We start from the raw sequence: 22,318 nt of genomic DNA, 5'->3' as shown, positions 1-22,318 counted from the left end.
TACAAGTTGATCTTTCTCATTAGCCTGGGGCTACATTTTATTTTTTCCTTTGCCTTATATCCCCAGCACTTAGCAAGGTGCCTGGTCCACAGAAAGCACTTAAATGTTTGTGGATTAACTTATTTGTCAAATAAATTGAGATGTTTGAACACTCAGTAGGAGATCAGGGTTTGAATGTTGGCTGCAATTCTAGATAGCTGTGTGAACACTTTGACTTCTATTAGCCTCACTTTTCTTGTCTATAAAATGGGACAAATGCTTATGTTATTCATCTCACAGAGTTGTTTTGAGGAAAATACTTTGGAAAGTTACTTTGTAAACACCAAAGTATTCCAGAGATGTAATCGGAAATTTTTTCCACTTAGGGTAAAGTCAGGTGTTTTCTTAGTATGGTACTGGTAGGAGATAGGTGGAATGGGTCTTCATCCCCACAAGGCCTGGGGCAGGGGCAGGGAACCTATAATCCTTTGACTGAATCCAACCTTCACAGAATAAATCCCCTTAATAAAATAAATAATAAATAAATTTAACAAATCAATAAAACAATTCCCCTTAATAAAATAAATAATAAATAAATAGAAAAAATTCCCTTAATAAAATAAGCAATAAATAAATAATCATTTTATTATGGAGATTTGTTCTGTGAAACTTGGATTCAATCAAAGGGCTGCTCTTAAGGACCTAGAGGGCCACATGTAGCCTCGAGGCTGCATGTTTCCCACTCCTGGGCGGGTGACTAATGAAAGGTGGATCCTAGGGAGGGACAATCATGACTCTGGTTTGGGGTCTGCCCAGCAGTGGAACCCTCGATTTGGGAATGGTGCCAGTCAGTAGAGGATTGTGAGGAAGCAGGTCCTTCCATGGAGAAAGCAGCCTCTCCCTCCTGTAGTACACCCTCCCTGGCATGTCTGTGCCCTGGGACAAAGTGTTGCGTGCCCCTCGCCAGTTCTGACTCTGTATTGTCATTGCTGTAAGCGGTCCAGAATAACACCTGACTTCTAGGGATTTCATATGATGGTGCCAGATGCTTCATACGTATAACTGCATATGACCGCAGTTTGACTTGTGGCATTCTTTATTTGCATTACAGCAAGGTGCTTCTTCACAGAATTCATCTTTACAATTTCTATCTGTCAGTTTATTATTCTCATAGTGCAGGGTCCCAGGACAGTGATCCTAAAGCCTGCAATCTGCCGGGTTGTTTATTTTTTTAAGGAACTGATGCTTGGCTAGCAACAGGACTGAAACCCAGTGGCAGGGAGAAAGTAAAAACCTCATCTTGTACCACCAAGGCCCCTTTGCTGAACCAAATGACACCACGGACATTATTAGAGCGAGACAATGAGTCACTGTAGAGACAGCAGTGGAATTTATATTTGGCCCCTGTCATCAGGCAGCAGGCAGGACCGCTGCATCACTCACTCCCTTGACAGAATGCAGGTTTTACATGAAGAATCCTGAGAGAAGTGGGCTTCTTTCAAGTCCTCACAACCACTTCCCCTTAGGGATTCTCCTAGCTCCTGTAAGTCCCTTGGTGCTTGCAGGTGCAGGTGAATGCCAGGCATCTTTTTTTTTTTTTTTCAGAATGGATATGTGCTTAGAACAAGAGAACCCAAGACCAGGGAACCCAGGGAGAAAGCCAGGGAGGGTGCAGATTTGACTTGTCCTATGAAGCTGGGTCTACCCAGAGCTCCTTCTGGGATGGACACAGAGCCTGCAAGGGTCTGAGTGGTCAAGGAGCCTCAGAAGAGGTATGGTAGAAGGCAGGCTAGAAAATGGAAGAGTTGTCTGGATTGGGCAGAACAAAGGGGAGACTCTCCCTCTTCTGCAAACGCAAACTGCAGGAAGCCGATAGGTGATGGCAGAGAAAGTGAGGTGATTTTTCATTGTGGGAAGATCCAGGTGAGAGCAGAGGGTGATAAATGAGCAGAGAATATGGAAGTTTAGAGAAGAGCAGGGACACGGCAGGGGCTGGGGGGAAGGGAGGAGAGGGGAATGCTTATCTGTAGGGAGGAGACGGCTGAAGTATAGTACCCTATGGGAATAGCTCAGGTCTGTGGGGTTCAGCTCTGGCAGGAGGCACAGTAGCAACAGGAAGGCTAGGCGCCTCGTGAGGAAGGGAGTGGGAGTCAGATGGGTTACCTGGATGCCAGAGCCTCCTCTGCATTTGTCACATCACGTTAGACCTAATAAAGCACCCGATAGCCCCCTGCTCATTAGGAGCTTTGGCTCAGACAGGGTCCCTGCTGTCAGCAGCTGTCCGGGGCAAGAATTCTATGATTTCTGATCCCAGAGTAGCAACTGGCTTTCTGACTGCAGCAGAGCTCATTCAAGCCAGACCGATTGGATGCTCGATCTCCAGTTAAGTCTGGGCTGAGGTGGGGGTGGGGCACAAGGAAGAAATACTTCTATCTGAACTCCCCCTCCCCTCTCCTCCCCTACCCCCACCCACACTCCACCCCTCAAAGTCTCCTGGTGCTGAGGCAAGGTTGGGATGTGCTTCCTTTTCATTTAACTGAAGCCCAAGGATCTGAGAATCAGGTTAGCAAGGAGGAAGAGTGCCAGGCAAGGCTCTGATCAGGTGGGCACCTCCTTCATGCTTCCAATGAAAATGGGTGAGCAGACACCGCGTGGCAAAACCTAGCCAAGCCACCTCCTGCTGGGTGTGGGATGCTTGAGTATTTACTGAATGTGACAAGCAGAGAGGGGAGCTTTCATCTGTACGGCTCACTGCCTGGCAAAAGTGGTGGGAGGTGTGTGTGTGTGTGTGTGTGTGTGTGTGTGTGTGTGTGTGTGTGCACATACCCACAGGCATGCGTTCTTCACCCCGCCAAGGATTTGACTGCTAAGAGATAGATTTGCTCTCTCCTCAGAGCTCCTTGACCAGCAGCTTCTCTGACCATCTGGTTGGCAAAGACCCACAGGCCATGAGGACAGGTCAAAGGCAGTGAGTATGGCTTTCCTTTTTATTTCAGTCTCCTTCACCTGGGTGCCAATGCGTGCAGAGTACTTTATTCATATTTAACCAACCTATCTTTAACCTACCTCTCTGTGCATATTGAGCTATGCTTTTTCCCTATTGAAGCTCTCAATGGCTCTTACCCTCTCTCTGGTCTCAGCTTTTCGTTTTTTCTTCATTTAACCCTTGGTTTTCTTACTCCTTGGGTGGGTGGGGGCGGGGGGGGGGCTCCATCCTTCTCATCACCCTCTTCCCTCCTATTAAATGTGGGAGGTTGGCCTCCCTAAGGCAGCCAAGAGGCTGTGTTCCCTTTGTACCTCAGTCCACTATACTAAGGTTTTGGGGTAAACTTTGGGTACCGGAACTCTGATGGCTGAGCAAAATCACTGGCTTTGGAACTGGTGAGGGTAGTGAGCTCAAGATATGGCAACCTATTGATTCCCACTGAATGGGATCAGATGCTGGGTTTATCAAGGGAACAGAAGAATTGCCTTGTTTGGGACAGAGGGTCTGGGGAGAGATGGAGGAGGGGTAGGTTAGGGTGACATAACAGTGTCTGACAGCAGGCAGCTAAGAGATCCAGGGAAGGGAATCCACTGGAGATGTGAGTCATTTTGAGTGGGGGGTGTGGGGAGACTGCAGGAGAAATGGGAAGAGAAGGGAGGTTGAGGTAGAGTGTGCCAGGAGATGCCTTGCCAGGTATGGGCAAGTGACCTTGCCGGCTCTGCTGGAGATATCAGGGAACGAGAGACTGAGCTCCTGAATGTCACTGTGACAGTTAGAAAGGAAACCTTGGGTTCGGCACACATGTGTCTTTCCCTTCCATGTAGTCTCCACTCTGGTCAAGAGGAAGATGAGGACAAAAAAGGGCTAGAAGCATTGATTTCTATGATTCCCTCTTTAGCTTGAAACCATGACTCTATGCCACCAAGTAACATAATTAAAGATAGTGGTTAGGACAGGACTTCTAACACAATTCCCCGATTTCCTGGAGTAGAGAATTTTTAAAATCACAGAATCTCAAGAGGCTTATTTTAGCCATATCAGTGATTGTATGGCCATTGGAAAGTCCCTACCGCTACTTACTGTAACTTAGAATCTTAGGGATACCAAGGGAAAGGGAGGTGAAGGGATATGCCCAGGGTCACACGGCTATGTGAAAGAGTTGAGACTTCTCTCTCTCCATTATGCAACAGTGCCTCTTGAAATGCTAATTAATTAATATATATATATATTAAAAGCTTTGAAAATACATTCCTTGTTTATTGCTGGGGTTCCTTTGAGGAACTATTTATGGATGGGATGCCCCCTCTAAAGCTGGATTTTTCTTTCTCTCATCTTCTCTAGTTATTTTTGTGGAAGTAGACAGGTAGGAGCATACCAGGCTATGTCCTTGCTGAACAGTTCAGAAGGAAAGGAAATACAAGCCAATCGGTCTTAATACACATCTAATAACCTCTCCCTTCTGGTCAGAAATGGTCAGGGACCTGTGAGATTGGTAGAGGCTGATTGTCTCAATAAGACAATTTCTCTGCTGACACAGATATGATTTGTGTACACACACATACACACACACAGTTGAGATGTGACTTTTGCACACCCGAGGCAAGGTTTGAAAGTTGTGCCCCTTTGCATTGAAAGATTGCCCCCCCTCCCATATCTGAAAATTCTCCCTTTTCCCAATTAGTCTTCCTTACAATACATATGACTTGACTTACCACAAAATAAGTCACTATGAACCACGGAGAGCAGAATTTTCTGGCTGTAAAAATCAAACATTTCTAAAAACCGACATTAAGAAGTATCCTTTGTCAAGTTCCCTCTTGTGTTGTGTTCTAGACCTTTGCCTATCTGCCTCCCTTTAATCCTGGCTCTGTTATTATAGCCTTGAGAAGGAGATAGTCGGTGGGTTGCTAACACCTGAAAAGACTTCCTTGGAGTTTTTCCAACCTTCTTCCTACTCATGCCCTCCTGGGGCTGTGTTCTCCCATCATAGACAAACTTGGAGAGGGAGGTATAAGCCAGAATGCCATCTAAGCACACCATTTTGGATCTGTTGGAGGGTAGACTGGGGAAAGGGTCAGTCAGGCATCATCAGTATAGATTTGCCTCACCCATTAGTCACCTCAGTTTTGCCCTTGGAGAGAAGAGAGAACAGCATTTTGGTGACTGCCAGCTCAGTTCTTCCCTTGGGCCATATGTCCCACTTTCCTCTAAATGATGGCCGTAGTTTGGGAAACAGCAACCCCTGGCCAATCTTAAAGCAATCTGCATCCACTCAGCTCATTTTGGCCAGCACAACCTCGGAGGGGCCCACTTGGATGAGGACACATTGACCCTCTGTGCCTGGATGACCTGGGCCCAAAGCCTACCTGAGAGGAGAGGGAGTGAAGGGGTTTGAGAGGGCCAAGGCCCCCTCTTTTACCTAGGATTCTTTGATTTTAGGTGAGAGGACGTGAAAGGGCAAACCCCTCCTCCCCGCAGTCTTACCTCCTGCCTTGAGGGCCCTGCAAGCCAGCCAATTAAAGGGTTGCCCGTAGCCGGATGCCTGTATGGCGGCCTTACTGATGCCACGGAGGTAACTGAACCATGACGTGCATTTTTGCCCCACTTCCTTTCCTTTCTCCCTTGCCTCCTGCTCTCCCCTGCGCTTCTGTCCCATTCAAGCTTCCTCCCTTCCTGGTGCCTCTCCCCCTGCACTGCTTTGCCTTGTATGTCCCCTAATGGGATTGTGATTTTGTACAATGTCCTTTTAGTCCCAAACTTTGTGGCTGCCAGGTATGCTCCCATTCTGCAGATGACTGACAGGCGTGAGGATGGGAGCCCAAGAAACCGTGCTAAGTTATTTGTTCTTATTATGTTTTTTAGTTAATTGGAAGACCCATAGTGTTGGCCAGGACAGCTGCTTCAGGGAGCAGAATGAGTTAGTTTTCTCCAAGCCCTTCAGGCTATAATAAACCTAATGCTGATCTTTGGCCCTCCATTCTTCTGTTATTTCCAATTTCTTCCACTTGAACTAAACAGGTCAGACACAACCTGAGGCTTGACCTAGCCTAGAAAGAAAATAAGACTTGTTCATTCTCAGAGCACCATCAGGGAAAGTTGCTGCCTAAGGGCCCCAAGGTGGTTTCTGACACAGGTAAAACTAATACCCTGCAGGGCCTTGCCAATTAGCCCATATAGATTTGCAAATTATGACTTGCTCAAATTCCTGTCCCAGCCTCTCCTCACCTTTTCAGACAGGTAGTACAAGTAGCATATCTATTTTACAGAGGAGGAAAAATGAGGCTTAGCAAGATGCTCTCACCTTTAAGAAGTGGCAGAGCTAGGATTCAAACCCAGCACATAAGTTTTCTTTTTAGAATCACTAGAAATACTTCTAAGGGAGCAGTTACTCAACTTCACATCATGCTTTTAAGATCCTGAAGCTCAGAGTAGGTGTGGTGAATTATTGAAGGCTAGGTTCCTGGCCCATAGGATGATTTGTGACAGCCTTTACTTGGACTCACTCAATTTGATGACTTGAGAGTCCTTAATTAGTCATTTCAAATGCTTTGTTATCCAGGACTAATGCTGCCAAAGATCCTGGCCATCTGTAACAGCAAGTGGCTGTACCCTGGTCCTCACCATCGGAGGGGAGAGAGAACTATCATAGTCACCATTTTATAGAGCTATGAAAGAGATGACTTAGTAATGGGAACTGAGGGAAATGGGGGGAGGACAGGGCATGCAGCCCTAACTGTCTATTGGAGGGAGAGGGGAACTTAATGGAGACTCAAATGTTCTGGACCTGAAAATGGCTATGAAGATATAAAATGTGCTTCTAGCACAACTGGCCTCCCTTGGATGCAGTGAAGCAGAGCAAGGCTAGAGAGGAAGGTCTTTCTGGGCCACAGGGTGGGAAGTCACTGGGGACCAATAGATGGGGAAGAGAAGACTTGAAAGGCCACTGGTCTAGAACCTCCATTGGCCTTGAGTATTATTGCTTTGCAATAATAATAACTTTCCTTATAAATGAAGTAAAGATTCTGAATATATGAAAGTGAGCTTGAGATTTTGTCTCTTTGGGGCAGGGGGAGTGGTGGATGTGCATTGTCCCCACCTTAAGGAGAATCTTTTCTACATTCTTTGGTTTTCCAGCCTCATAGTAATTGTACAACATGGTGCAGTAAGAGACCAGAAAGTGCTAAAGTCTCCAGCAGGGGAGAACAATGAGTAAAACTATTCATTAGATTCTATTATAATGAATAACAATAGGTTCATTTAATGTAGTGCTTTAAAATTTGCAAAACTCTTTACATGCATTACCTTGTTTGCCCCTCACAAAATCCCTAAGGGAGAAGGTACTTTTATTATCTCCATTTTGCAAATAAAGGTCAGAGCAGTTAAGTGACTTGCCTCAGTGTCACCCACCAATAGATGTCAGAGCCAGGATTTGAACACAGGTCTTCCTAACCATGAATCCAGCATTACATTCCAATAATTATAGTATTTTGCCTCTAGAGTCAGCTTAAATATCCTATGCTTTGATTGTGATTACCCTCAAACACTCAAATGAATCTATGAGCTCATTGATGTGATGATTCCTTCCAACAGTATGGATCAGAACCCATTGAGACCTCCCCATACTCAGTGGGCCTCGTCTGTGTCCTCTGCTAAGTTCATTATAGGGGTCCACCCAATGTGCCAGGTAGCTTTCTCGAGGTCTCCTAGCAACCCAAAGATACCAATGGAGCATGTGAGCTACCCATCAGTTATCATATATGAAAAATATTGACCGAGAACAGGTCCTTACTAATAATTGCAAGTGATGGGTGAGTTGTTGAGATTAAAATGTGTTACCATTTTGATTTGCACCAAGTGATGTTAATGAAGGCAGAGAGCTTACTTAATGAAATGATTAGAGTTGATAGTGAAAATATAAATAGGATCCTAACTGATGATTGCATTAATTGTCATTGCTCCCCTCCTCTCTTTAACCTCTACTGGTTTTTAGTTCTAACATAATCAGGAGAGGTTGGTCTGATGAGGGATTTCAATAATCAGCCCCATCACTAGTCAGAATCACAGAAGACTTCCTCATTCTGCTCAGCTCCATGCCATCTTGAGCCCTTATTGCCACCATTTTGAGCCATAATGCCGAGCTCTGTGTCTCTTCAGTATAGACAATAGTAATTGATAAGGCTTGATCTTGTCCCCCAAACACTGATGCCCTTCCTTGGGCCTCATGGACCATTTTACAGTGAGGAACAGTTGCTTACACTGACCTTCTGTAGGGAGGGAAAGATGCAGATTGTTTTTTGACATCACTGTAGCTCCTTTCCCAATGGGGAAACCTGATTTAGAAAGTCTTCCAAGCTAATGACCTTCATTGACTGACTTACCACCAATTTGCTGTAGAAGCTTTAAAAAGCACTATATCTCCAGGGGAAAGGTACCTGTTACGTATTCAGGTAGTCAGATAATGCTGCTGCTGCTCTTTCTGGTTCCTTCCCTTTGCTCATGAAATCTCAGGGGTGGCTGTGTGAGCTAGTGAGATTCTCAGTGCTTTCTGTGTGCAGGAACCCATTCTGTTGATCACTATTTTTATTACAGTTTCTCTCTTCCTTCTGCTCCTGTTGTTGATTGCAGGAACAAAGGGATGAGGACTCGCCTGGGATGTCTGTCTCACAAATCAGATTCATGTAGTGATTTCACAGCTATTCTTCCTGACAAGCCGAACCGGGCTCTCAAGTGAGTATGGACAGCCCTGTGTCAGTCACTCAGTTGTTAGAGCTCTCTGGGCACCCACTGGGTAGACAAGCTCCAGCTAGGGGGCTATGTACAGGTATTATGGTACTCCCAAGGAACAGCTAAAGGATGTGTGACTCTGTTAATCAGTTCACTTTATAGCAACTCATTTATTTTTTTGCTTTTTTTTTTTTTGGAGGGGGTAAGGTAGGGCAATTGCGCTTAAATGACTTACATAAGGTCACACGGCTAGTTTTTGTGTTAATTGTCTGAGGCAGGATTTGAACTCAGGTCCCCCTGACTCCAGGGCTGGTGTTCTATTCACTGTGCCACCTAGCCACCCCTACTATATTACTTTTGAGCAGCTGTGAAAGAAACATTTATTTCTTTCAGAAATGAATGAAAATCATGTTCGGTCTGTCTTTACCCTTAGGGAAGCACCAGGAATAATGACTGGGGAGATGATGAGAGGGAACCTTTTTATTGTCCCTGTCCCATTAGTATTAAATCTGAGCCCTGGCCCTTGAAACTAAGAAACTGAAACTTGCTTAAAATATTACGTTAAATGAATAAATAATAAGTTAATTTAATTAATTCAGCACACCCTATGTGCTGAAGGCCTTTCTTGATTTTTCCTGATCTGTCACAGGAGCCAGTGAGTACTTCAGCTGAATTAACTGCCCAGCCCAGGCCCTCTTCTCTTTGGGTCATACATTTCCTCGATGGCATCCTTGGTCCCTCTTTTTCAGGGTTCCTTCTTGGTCATATGTTACAGCCTACTCATACTTGCCATGAGTGGAATCTCTATTGCCCTATAACCAAATTTTTTTTTTTGCTTTTTGGAGGGCAATTGGGGTTAAGTGACTTGCCCAAGGTCACATGGCTAGTTTTTGTGTTAAGTATCTGAGGCCAGATTTGAACTCAGGTCCTCCTGACTACTGGTGCTCTACTCACTGTGCCACCTAGCCACCCCCAGAACTGATTTTAAAGTGCCCATATTTTCAGGGGCAGATTTTTTGGATAAGACCTTTTGGTTTTAATATGTCTCCTTCAGCTCCCCTAAAACATGAAGTTGTCAAAGGGAGACATTTCTTTAGGTTATTTCAAGTTGTTCTCCACTGAAGCTCTTGACCAATGCCTTCCTTAAGCATAGGGGCAATTCTCACATCTAGAAGAAAATGTAATAAAAGTATAAGCTCTGGATGGTCCTATCAGACTGAAAAGGCTTTGAGTCTTGCAACAGGTTGCTCTAAGCCTCACTTCTCTGAATTCAGAGAGGGTCATTGACAAGTCGCCCAAAAGGGGATGAATTTGGGGGCCTTTGGGATAGTACCAATAGGGATCAGACCTGTTATTTCATTATTATAGGGAACTCCTAAGGGAGGAAGTTCTCTCTACCGATGCAGGTTGGCCATTTCTCCCCAACTTAGAATTTTAGAGAGAAACCTAGAGTACTGAGAGGTTAAGTGATTTTCCAGGGGTCACTGAGATAGTATGTGTCAGAGGCAGATCTGAAACTTCCACCTTCCTGGCTGGAAATTCAGCTTTTGATAATTATTACATTGACAATAAAAATATTTTTTAAATAGAAAAAAAAGAAAGTCAGCTTTCAAAAAACATCTCTGGAGACATAGAGGGGTTTTGATTTCTACCAGTGGAAGTAAAGTCTTAGATTCTTGACTTAATTAATTTGATTAATTAATTGAATAATCCATTTATTTCAAGTTTGTGATTTGTGTTATTTTGTGTCAGCCAAAGGAGAGGGGGGAGTGGGCTTTGTGGATAGCATTCCAGAATGTTGTTTCTTCTATTCCAGGAGGTTGTCCACAGAAGAAGCTACGAGGTGGGCAGATTCATTTGATGTTCTCCTCTCCCATAAATGTGAGTAGATCTCAGGGCTTCTACTTTTGAGACTCAGATGCAGTTTTCATCAGGAATTTAAGAACTAGTGTCCTTATTGAGCCTTCATACCCACTTTTCAGGGGAGGGATTTTACTCTGAGACTTCATATTTGAGGGGTTAAATGGTCAGAGCTCCTGGCTTTGATTCCTAATTATTGCCAGTAAATCTAAATAGTATTCTCTCCAAGTCCTCAAGACTCCTCAGTTGATCATCCATAAAGCAGGTATTACACAAATGGTGTAGAGTACGACCATTGATGTTTGAAGTGATAAAACAAGGGGGAGTTCTGTTTTGGGAGGGTCTTAGGTCTACCTTCTGTTTTATAAACTATGTCAAAATTAAAGTTTTGTTTTCTCTTCTTCAAAATTCAACTAGTATTTATCAGGAGAGCTTACTGCATGCTAGGAGAAAGAGAGATCTGGTCTTAGAATCAAAGACAAAAGGTTCTACTCTCAGTGCCTCAGGCAATTTTCTGTGACATCAAGAAGGTGATGCCATGACATGCAAATGAACTGGATTTAAGTGTGGCAGGGCTATGAGATCAGCCTCACTCTCTCCTCCAGAGCCATCTAGGTCCAGTGGCAAGATATAGATCAGGATGACTGGAGATGGCCCCAGATGCAGTGAGATTTTTTTTTAAAGCTAAGGTCTTTCCCAGGTCAGTTTGTTTGAGGCAATGCCCATTCAGTGATTAAGGCTAGGTGAGAAATGAGGCAGAGAATGGCCTCTTTTACTTAGTCAAAAAAAAAAAATCAATCTGGGAGGGGAAAAGACAATATATAGAAAGAAGGTAAAAGTGGCTGGGGGAGGTAAGGGGAGGAGGGGAATGACATGAAGTCTTGTGACTGGGGAGGGACTGGGAGAGAGGTGAATAGCCAAGTGCTCCACTGGTACCCTTAAAATGTCAAGGTGCAGATAAGCTGCCAATTAAATGAGATATTTGTAAAGCACTCAGCACTGTGCCTCGAACATAGTAACCCCTTAAGAAATGCTTATTCCATTCATCCATCCAATGTGCATTGATAGTAGAAGTCCCTCACTGAGACTTCTCTGAAATGATGAAATCACTGCCCTGGTTCCCTCTCCCTAAATGTGCTAGGCACTGGGTCACTTTTGACCCCAGGTAACTTATATTCCTCTAGGGGAGGAGTGTACTTCTATTATTTCTGCTCTTGCTATGCCCACTGCTTCCCACAAAGCCAAAAGAAGCAGGATGTAACACAGTAGAGCTATAGTAATGGTCACGATTGAAGATAACCATCGTCAATGGCCAATTGTCATTGGTGGTGAATCGTTCCAACTCCATTTTTTCTTTCCTCACTTCAAACTCTGACCATACCTCTCTGTTTGGTAAGCTTATTAGTTTATAAAGCATACTGGTTCTTATGATGACAGAGCGATGTATAAGTGGTATGTCTTTAAAAATGATTTGACCTTGACCTTTGGTGAATAGAATCCATTTCCAATAAATAATTTGCAAGTGCAAATTACAAATGGAATGCAATACTATATAAAAAGTTGGGTAAACATAATGGATTCCCGTGGGAGAAATGTTTCAAATTTCTATCACTTGCACTGAGAATAAATAATACAAGGCAGATACAGTTTGTGTTGGAGACAGGATTCTCAAAAGCAGCAAGTTTATCCTGTAAAGGTTGGTACAGTAACCTGCCAAATAGGACTTCAGCTTTGACAGTTACTCCTACTCTTTTGAGAGGCTATGTTATCTGGAGTCTCATTAGGGCTAAAACAAGTGTCATTTCCAATATTTCTCTTTTTTTCCCCATTGGAATGGATTTGTTTCAAGGTCATGTTGAAACTTGGTTTCTGTTGCTGCCTCCAGAGTTGACTCACTGGGTTTATGCCCCTGAGGCTGTTTTCTCATTGGTGAAATGGAGATAAAAATACTCCTTTCCTGTCTCATAGGTGGTGTGAATAATTGAAAGTACCTTCAGATGGCTTTGAGTTCCTCTATAGAAAGGAGCTTTGTGGAAGCAAGATGATATTAGGTGAAGGTATTATAAATTTAATATAAAACATTATTTTTGTGAGAATAAGATGAACCACCTTGGACTTCAGGTAGACTGATTTTTTTTGCCGAGATCAACATTAGACCATTACAAAAGGATGATAAATTTACTTATGGGAGCTTTGTTAGAAGACCTTGATACTGATAAAGGGCTGGTAGTAGAAGGACTTTCATTTCTGTTGTTTCTATCAATGGTTTTAAATTAGATTTCTTGGCGTATTGTGTTTCTTTTCAGAAATGAGTTATAAAAGAGGCAGCCTGGTGGTTTGGATAAGGCCAGATTTAAAAACCTGGGTTCAAGTGCCAACTATGACACATACTATACATTGCTCATGAAGAGTTTCCTATAAATATAATTATCACAGGTCTGGTTCTTCACTTTTCTATGTCCTTTCCAAAAAAAAAAAAAGTGAAATAGGCCTTCTTAGAGTTGGGAGACTAAGGAAAACTTAAAATACCATTCCAGACTGGTCCCATTCAAAGTAAAAAAACAGACATTTCTATTAATATGGTATTGTCCTTTTGCAAGTCTGATTTCTTACTACCTAAGCAACCTTGGTCAAGTGACTTAAGATCTCTGGGCCTCAGTTTCCTTATCTGTAAAATGAAGGGGTTAGATTAGATGGTCTCTGAGGTTCCTTCCAGCTTTAACTGGAATCTTTCTGTAACTTTCTGACTTTTCATCTTTGTGTGGAAACTAAAAATCTACGTGTGTTTGAGAAAAGAGAGGACTTTATTTGAGTTATTGGTAGAATTTCAGAGGCTTTGAGTCATGAGTAGAATTTCAGAAGTTATTTTTCAGAGCTTTGACTGGAACTGACCTCTCAAGTACATTCTAAATGTGAATTTTATAAGGTCCAGCATGAGGTCTAAGAAAATGTCAGAGCCTATTTTAACCTTGAAGGATGTTGACAACATTTTAAAAATCTAATTAATTTAGGTTAGGATGGTGACTTAATTAGTGCTGATTAAGCTTTTCCAAAGGGACCTTGGATGCAATAGTCTCTTAGGAGGGACGGTCGTTGATCAGAAGCGCGTAGGGCTTTCAATTAAGACAACAAAATATGTCCTAAAAAAGAAGAGGAGAGTGAATTGAATGGTTGGGTCCCAGAGGAATGGATCGAGGTTCCATGAGCCATTCCTTGGTAATTCTCTGCAGCTGGGGAAGACTAAAAGAAGTAAAGAGTTTCTGAGTTTTCTTGAGTCATGGCCAACTGATCACATTTTGTTCTGTCCCTCTCTCAACTGCCACTTTAAAAAAGAATATAGAATGATAGAATGTTAGATCTGGAAGGAATCTTAGATATAATTTAGTTTGGTGGTTCTCAAAACTTTTAGTCCCAGGATCCTTTTACATGCTAAAAAATTGAGGGCTTCCACCTTCCAAGGGCTTTTGTTTATGTGTGTTTGTTGTTATTGTTGTGTTGTTTCAGTGGTGTCCAACTTTTTGTGATCCCATCTGGGGTTTTCTTGGTAAAGATACTGAAGTGGTTTGCCATTTCATTCTCTAGCTCATTTTACAGGCGAGGAAACTGAGGCAAACGGCATTAAGTGACTTGCTCAGGGTCACACAGATAGTGTCTGTGGCCAGATTTGAACTTGTGAAGATGAGTCTTCCTGACTCCAAGCTCAATGCTCTATCCACTGAGCCATCCAGCTGTCCCTTTATGTGGGTTATATCTGTAAATATTTATAGCCAGAGGCTCTATGAAAATAGTCTTGACTTTGTGAACCCCATTGAAAGGGTCTTGAGGATCTCCAAGGATCCCTAGAATATAGTTTAAGAACTATTGATCCATTCCAATATTGTCTCATAACAGAAGATGAAAATGAGGCCCAGACAGGTTAAGTGGGCTAAAGTCATACTGGCACTTAGCTCATTGCTCTTTCAGCCATTCCATCGTCTTCCATTTCATTACCCCTCTTATTTCATCCACCTCCTATAATTTTGAGTGCTTAAATTGGGAGAGAATCTGCCTTGACCACTAGACTATAGCCTATTGGACTGGTGTTAGGTTGAGGCTCTGCTACTCATTAGATGTTTGACTTTGGACAAGTCATTGGACCTCTCAGCCTCAGTTTCATCTTAGAATGAGGAAGGGTGGACAATTCTCATACTATACATATTGAGAAGAAGATGCATGAGATAATAGTACAATCAAATGAATTAAGAATAGGAAAGATCACTAGGACTGAAAGAATTGTTATTAATGGTTCCATGCTAGCTTAACAGGAAGTCATTGTGGAGCAGCCAGGGCTCTTTGCTTGGCCTTATGTGGTTTGATATTTTTACCAATGACTTGGACAAACAGATCTGCAGATGACACAAAGCTGGAGGGATGAATCCAAAAGGCTCTCAACAGACTGGAGCATTGGGCTCAGTCTAAGAAGATGAAATTCAATAGGGGTAAATGTCACGTGTACTTGGGTACAAACAATGTCATAAGCATAAGATAGAAGAAGTATTGTTAGATAACAATGGTTCTGAAAAAATCTGGTGACTTTAGTGGTTTGTAACATCAATATAAAGTAATAAAAAAAGCAACCAAGCCCACAAAACACAATCTTGGGCTGAATCAATTGGTGCATAACTTTCAGGAATAGGGAGGTGCTAGTTTTACAGCTTGGCCATCATCAGTATTATGTTCAGTCCCTGAGCACTATGGGTTAAGAAAGACTTTGATAAGCTAGAAAGTCTTCAGAGGAGGACAACCAGGGTGATGAAGGGTCTTTAGTTTAAGTCATAATTTAAAATAAGCATTTATTAAACAACTACTATGTGCCAAACCCTGTGCTGAGTGCTTCACAAATACTCTTATTTGATTCAGAATTGGATATGAAGATCATTTCAAGGAATGATGACTATTTAGTCTGCATACTTATGGAGTACATAATAACTATGCTCAATATTTGAACCCTTGTCCTGTGGTGAAGAGGTTGGGCTTGTTCAGTTTGGTGTCAGAGGGCAGAACCAGGCATAGTGGGTAGAAGTTGAAAAGGAGTCAGTTTATACTTGAGGTCAACAAAAACTCCTGGTGGGGCTGTCCTAAAGTGGAAAGGGTCACCAGGAGCTGTCCCAAAGTGGATGGGGTCACCAGGAGCTGTCCCAAAGTGGATGGGCTCACCAGGAGCTGTCCCAAAGTGGATGGGATCTCAAGGAGTTGTCCCAAAGTGGATGGGGTCACCAGCAGTGGCCTGGGTAGGTTCTCCGTCTTCAGAGGTCTCCAACAAGAGGCTCTATGGGCACTTTTGGGGTATGTTATTATGAGGAACCCTTTCTGTATTGGTCGGGCTATAAGGCTGCTGAGGTCTCTGACTTTGTGACTCTGTGACTGGATGCTCTCTTCTCTAAGGCACCTCGCAGCCAAAGTGTTCTCTTAGGCTGTGATTTCTGTTACCCATGTCCTTGTGTGCCATGCTCACTGTTCTGCCTTCAGGGAACCTGGACTGAGCAATGGTCAGTCACTTCTGGGGCTGGGGGGAGGGAGGGGAGTCTGATTCAGTCTGGCTGCCTGCAGGGTTATAGAAAAATGTGTCCACTCTGAGATGGGGAAGGTGTCCTGAAGGGTTAAGGGCTCCATGTCAGCACAATCTTCTGTCTTTCTTGGGTAATATTAGACTGGCAGATTTAATTGATTCATATCCTATGATAAAGAAAACTCTGTGATCTCTAAAACTTTGGGATTAAGTGGTTTGAAAAATGGAATGACATTTGGGAGCAGTTTTATTAAAAATAGACATGGATCTTCTTTATTTAAAAATGCAGTTGAGAAAATACTATTAAGGAACCAGTGGGGAAGGTAGATAGACTCTTCCCGGATGGTGCGGGAACAAAAAATGGATCTTTTCTTTTTTAGGGATAGGGACTGGACCCTGTAGGATGAGGAAGTTCCCTCTGCCAATTCAGGTCGGCACCTCCTCTGTGTCTTGACTCAGAGTATTACCTAGAGAATGGACAGGTGACATGATTTGGGAGTCAGTAGGTGTCAGAGGTGGGGCTTGAACCTAGGTCTTGCTCTCTATCCACCTACTGGCACAGCCTGCCTTTCTGTTTTACCCAAGGCTAATACTGAGGTGACAATTGGAAAGGATACATGGAGTGCTGAAGCTGTATTCTCTCCCAGGTGGTGGTCCTTGATATAGTCAGTAGACAGGAAAGTGTCTTGAATGTGCTGTCACTTGGGATCTTTTTCTCTTTTCAGTCTAGTGAGAGTCTAGACCTTGTTTCTCTAGGATTGGAGCTCAGAACTTTTGCTTGAGGGTGTGTGTGTGTGTGTGTGTGTGTGTGTGTGTGTGCACGCGCGCATGCATATATGCATCTGCACTGGAGGAGAGAGACTATGTCTACAGGCATGTCTGCACCCTGTGTGCATCTGCATTGGAGGGAGGGGAATGTGCATGTATGTGTGTGCATGCACTCACGCGTGTGTGAGTACAATGTACAAGGACATCTCTCTGCCCCAGCATCTCCCACCCCGGTCTGTGAGCTTGATGGAAATTCTATGTGACAGGATGCCAGAGGACAGTCATGCCATGGTGCGTCTTTAGCCTGTATTCCTCACGAGGTTTGGACACATGGTTTGCTATTTGTCCAGCTTCTAGTAGGATAGCCTGTCTTTAACTCTCTTTGCCTCGAAGACCTTCCCCCCACCTCCCTAAGGAAATAAGGACAGAGATCCACATGAATTGTAAAGTGATAATTATTCTCCTCTCATCCATCCCCTACCCCCATCTCCCCTTACTTCTATTACCCAGGATTTCCATACTTGGAGGACAGCTATCTTCCTTTACATATCTCTGCCTTCCTCCCATTCAGGTACTATGTTGACCTGTTTCTGCTTCAATCAGAGAATGCTGAATCACTGGAGTGTTACAGACAAAACACCCTTTGCATTTACATGGCACCCATCTCCAATACACACAAACCAATTTACAGACATTTAAAACAAATTAGTCCTTACTCTGAGATAGAGATAGAGACTGGACCTGATTTCACAGATAGAGAGATTTCCTAGAGACTCTACCATTGCAGGTCTGTACCTTTTCTATAGCTTAGAGGCTTAGGGGAGGGGCTCACAACACTCATCAGTGCAGTCTGAACCAGATTAAGTAAAACTGGGAAATAGTTAGCAAAAATAAATGAAACCACACAGGTAATGTTAATGCACAGTGTTGCATGGTACCAAGTATTACATGCATAATGTTCAGTTGCTTTCAACCATGTCATACTCTTCATGACCCCATTTGAGCTTTTCTTGGCAGAGATACTGGAGTGCTTTGTCATTTCCTTCTCCATGTATAATATACACATATGTATTATGTATTTTAAGATTAATGTTAAAACATAGCCTTAATATGTGGTTTTCTAAGTTAATATGCTTCCCTCCAGGACCCTTATGCACAATTTAGTGACTCCCTTTCCTACGTGAGTTTGATACCACTGGGGCATAATAGGGAGCTTGAGTGACTTCCTCCCCCCCATTCTCCCAACCAAGGTCACACAGCCAGTGTAAGACAGAGAAGGGAAATGAACCCAGGTATTACTGACTTTTAAGCCAGCTCACTGCCCGTAACATTATGCTGGCATTTTTGTGGGGATTCAGTTGTTTTGGGCATGTCTGAAGCCAGATTTGAACTCGGGAAGATGAGTCTCCCTGGCTTTAGGCCCAGCACTTACTTAGCTTCATGACCCAGGGCAAGTCACTTAACTCTGCCTCAGTTTGAAATGGGTGCTATCATTAGCGACATTTTACAAATGAGAGAAACTGAAGCTAGTAAATGCTCCATGACTTGTCCAAGGCCACACAACTAGTAAGTGTCCGAGTTAGGAATTGAACCTGTTTTCCTGACTGTAAGTTCAGCACTCTCATTTACCACATTGTACCATGTATTGAATTGATGCCAAATATAGTGTAATTTCATTTTACAGATGAGGAAACTGAGGCTCGGGAAGGTTAAAAGATTTGGCTAATGCCCAGTGGAGGAGATGATGATATTTGAATTAGGATTTAAAGGATAGAAATTCAGCAGGCAAAGAGTTGGAGGGGTGAAGTAGGCACCAAGGAAGAATGTAAGCAAAGGTACTATTGAGTCAAAGGCAGAAATAGTGGAGGCTAAAGGGGAACAGGTTTAGAGGGGAAGAAAGATATTGGGATATTTGAGTTTGAGGAAAATGGAGGTAGAGAAAGCATATTCATATCCAGGTAAAGATATTCTGTAGTCAGTTTGAGATGAAAGTCTGGAGTTCGGAAGAGAGGTCCAGATGGGAGAAACAGGCTTTTGAGTGATCTGTTAGAGGCTGACGACTTTGTGCAACTCTGCTTCCCTTAAATCCAATTCAACAGCAAGTTAAGACATCCCCCGTGAAGCCATCGATCACCTTCGGAAACAGACAAACAACAACAATCTAGAGATGTCTAGTTGAAGTTTTGGAGGTAAATGAGATTGCCAAGGGAAAGAATCTAAAAAGAGAAGAGAGATCCCTTTAATGCCAACTAATTCATTTATGACAGGTTCTATGTATATAACATCCAGAACCATAACTAGGGCAAGGGAATTATGCCCTTGGGCACAGAGATTTAAGAGCACGAGCATTTAACGTATGCCTCCTTCAGCTGGTAGGCAAACGCCTAATTACTAACAGGAGCATAACACCTAGTTAGGAAGAATAATTGTAAAATGGGAAGCGATCAGATGACTGGTGATGTTAATAACACCCATCTTTGAGCCATTATAATAACTTTTATTGCTCAACTAAATCTATCTTGGACTACTTGTATTATTTTTATATCATGAATCACAGAGTTTATTTGTGTTGCTTGTTCCAGGTGTCAAAATGACTAGTTATGGCTCTTGTACTATTGTATTATATACTATTATATTATATTATTTTATATTTGCACTATACTATTGTATGCTATTGCTATGGAAGAGCATAGAAGCTGAGGTTTAGAATTGGAAGAAATCCTTAGAGGTCATCTATTCCACCCCCCTCCACCTCTAAATCTTTGATCATGTGATTGTGAGTAGTATACTTAAAAAAAATAGCTAGTATATAGAGAGTGCTTCAGGGTTTGTAAAGAGCTTTATAAATATCATCTCATTTTATCTTTATAATAGCCCAGAGATTTAGGTTCTGTTATTAGCCCCATTTTACAGATGAGGAAACTGAGGCAGACAGTATCTTGACTAGTGTTACACAGCTGTTAAGTGTCTGAAGGCTGAATTTGAACTCAGATCTTCCTGACTCCAGGTCCAATGCTCTACCCACTGCCCCATCTCACTGCCAGACCTGTGGTTTTATTAGCATAGGGAGCTCCCAGTAAAGAAAACTCCCTCTGTAGACTTGTGATCATTCTGCAGCTTATAGTCTTAGAGAACTGCCAGAGATCCTTAGATATTAAATGACTTGTCCACAAAGTCAGAATTTGAACCTAGGCCTTCCTGACTCCGAAGTTGATCCCCTCTCCATTAAACCATGTTGTTTCTCACTTATCAATATGAGGCATCATAATTATTCCCTCCTGAAAAAGAGTTTTGAGGGGAGACTCAGCAGACCTTTCACAGAAATCTTCAGCTTTGTTATTATTTCCCAAATGTAGCCTCCTCCTTTTCACATGGAACATGCTGGAGACACTGACCCAGGAGCCATTTGGGTCTGATCCTATGTCCCAGGCAGATTAACCTGGGGACCTTGGACAGGCTCTAATTCATGAGGCTGTTCTTTCTGCATATCAAGAGTCTCATGCAGACTTTAGCTCCCTCAATGACTCTGTTTCTCTCCCTTGAGCCTCTTTCCTCATATGCAAAATGAAATATCAGGGCTAAATGACCTTGAAGGTACCTTTATGGTTCTGTGACTCAAGAAAGTGACTTTGCCAGTTTATGTCTTGTTTGAGCATGTGTGTGCACACATACTCATGGATGTGTGCACACATTCATGGGTGCATGCACACACAAGCTCAAACTATTAATCCTCTAGAGAACTTCCTCTAAATGGGCAGGAAAGAATGATGTCTAATTAGGACTTCAGTCACTGCCAATTAAAGGTACCTTCACAGTGCTTAAGAAAAGAACTCGTTCTCTCAAGGACCCTGAGCATAGCATACAAAAGTGGTACAGAGGCAAGCTTTAGTCTGATGCCTGTCCCAGGAATCACAAAGTCCAGATTTTTGGATCTCATAAGGTTGCCTTTCTCCCATGGTCTCAACACCATGGCAATCTCTTAATCTTGATTCTTCCCATACAGTGAAGGCCTTGGACTTGGGCTATGGGTTTTGTTCAATATCTGTTTAACAGATGACTTAAAAAAGACAACAAGCTGTCATTCTGCATTTGTCTGAGTTTCTAGTGCTTTATTTGCCTGGTGCCCATCAACAGCCAGGACTAATGGCAGGCAAGGCAGACAGCCGCCGAGTTCACATGGAGGGGGCACACAATGAAAAGACTTCTCTAGAGCTATCTTCATGTATGTTATAAATATACACATACAAATGCACACACACAAACATATATATACATATAATTCATATATATATACAGTACATATGACTGCTAGGTGGTGCAGTAGATGAAGTTCCAGGCCTGGAGTCAGGAAGACTCATCTTCTTGAGTTCTAATCTAGCCTCAGGCATTAACTGGTTGTATGGCCCTGGGCAAATATCTTTACTGTTTGCCTCAGTTTCCTCATCTGTAAAATGAGTTGGAGAAGGAAATAACAAATCACTCCAGTATCTTTGCCAAGAAAACCCCAAATAAGGTCACAAAGAGTTAGACATGACTGAGATGACCAAACAACAGTAAAGTGTGTGTGTATATAATATGTACATACAATATACACACATGTAGAAATACTTATATATACACACATGTATATATGTATATATAAACATATGTATGTATATGTGTATGTGTTATGTAAAGGTAGCATAGTATAGTGGAGTTTGGAGTCAGGAAACCCTGGGTTCAAATCCTACATCAGACTTTAGCTGGGTGACCCTGAGCAAGTCCCTTAATCTCTCTGAGTCTTAGTCACTTTCCTTGTTTATAAGATGAGAGGGTTCAACTGCATACTCTCTAAGGCCCTTCTAATTGTAAAGCTATGATCCTATCATTTAATTAAATATCCCAGTATATAAAAATCTATATTTTGGTTCAGATTTCTCATTTCATCAGTATGGTGACTCAGCTGGGGATATCACTCATTTTAGTGAGTCCCAAGGTGCTGAGAGCCTAAGGGACTTGCTCATAATCACAGGACTAATATGTGTCAGAGTGGGACTTGAATCCAAATCTTTTTGGCCTTTTGACAGAGTGATGGCCTAGGAGATCCCTCTGTCCATTACACCACACTGTTCTTTCATTTTTCCAACTTTTTATAAATTCTCAAATTCTGCTCTCCACAGCATATAGGATTCTGTTTTGGGGTTAATCCTAACAAGTGCCTCAGAGTGTCGTGCAGTCAGGGGCTATGTATTGCTGTGAGGCTCAAAGACTCCCAAAGATGATAGCAAACACCCAATGGGGGCTGTTTCCACATGCAGGGGTAGGGGTTTGTGTATAATTTTTTTTTTTTTTAAGCAATCAGGGTTAAGTAACTTGCTCAAGGTTACACGGCCACTTATTTCTGGGTGTGGTGCTGAGTATCTGAGCCCGGATTTGATCCAGGTCATCCCGATACTGGAGCTGGTACTTTTACT

The 22,318-nt window shown here is 42.7% G+C and overlaps 1 protein-coding gene across 4 annotated transcripts in view; it reads left to right on the top strand.

Annotated features, from left to right (window-relative positions):
• The window catches only part of RGS8 (regulator of G protein signaling 8), a 69,984-nt gene that overhangs the window by 29,365 nt on the left and 18,301 nt on the right, over nucleotides 1–22,318 (top strand). The window contains exons 1-5 of one of the 4 annotated variants that reach the window (XM_069074390.1): nucleotides 2,463–2,581; nucleotides 2,874–2,947; nucleotides 5,405–5,537; nucleotides 8,591–8,692; nucleotides 10,506–10,570. In XM_069074390.1, coding sequence (XP_068930491.1) covers nucleotides 5,512–5,537; nucleotides 8,591–8,692; nucleotides 10,506–10,570 — 193 coding nt within the window. In that variant the 5' untranslated portion in view covers nucleotides 2,463–2,581; nucleotides 2,874–2,947; nucleotides 5,405–5,511. Of the gene's footprint in view, nucleotides 1–2,452; nucleotides 2,582–2,873; nucleotides 2,948–5,404; nucleotides 5,538–8,590; nucleotides 8,693–10,505; nucleotides 10,571–22,318 lie in introns of those variants that run through there. The other 3 variants (XM_069074391.1, XM_069074392.1, XM_069074389.1) reach the window with 3 other exon arrangements.

The sequence above is a fragment of the Petaurus breviceps genome, unplaced genomic scaffold (genome assembly GCF_028583685.1).
Source record: "Petaurus breviceps papuanus isolate PSGF00001 unplaced genomic scaffold, PetGlider_PUasm1.0 90895, whole genome shotgun sequence".
Classification (NCBI taxonomy): Eukaryota; Metazoa; Chordata; class Mammalia; order Diprotodontia; family Petauridae; genus Petaurus; species Petaurus breviceps.
This window is presented reverse-complemented; position numbering and strand designations above follow the sequence as displayed.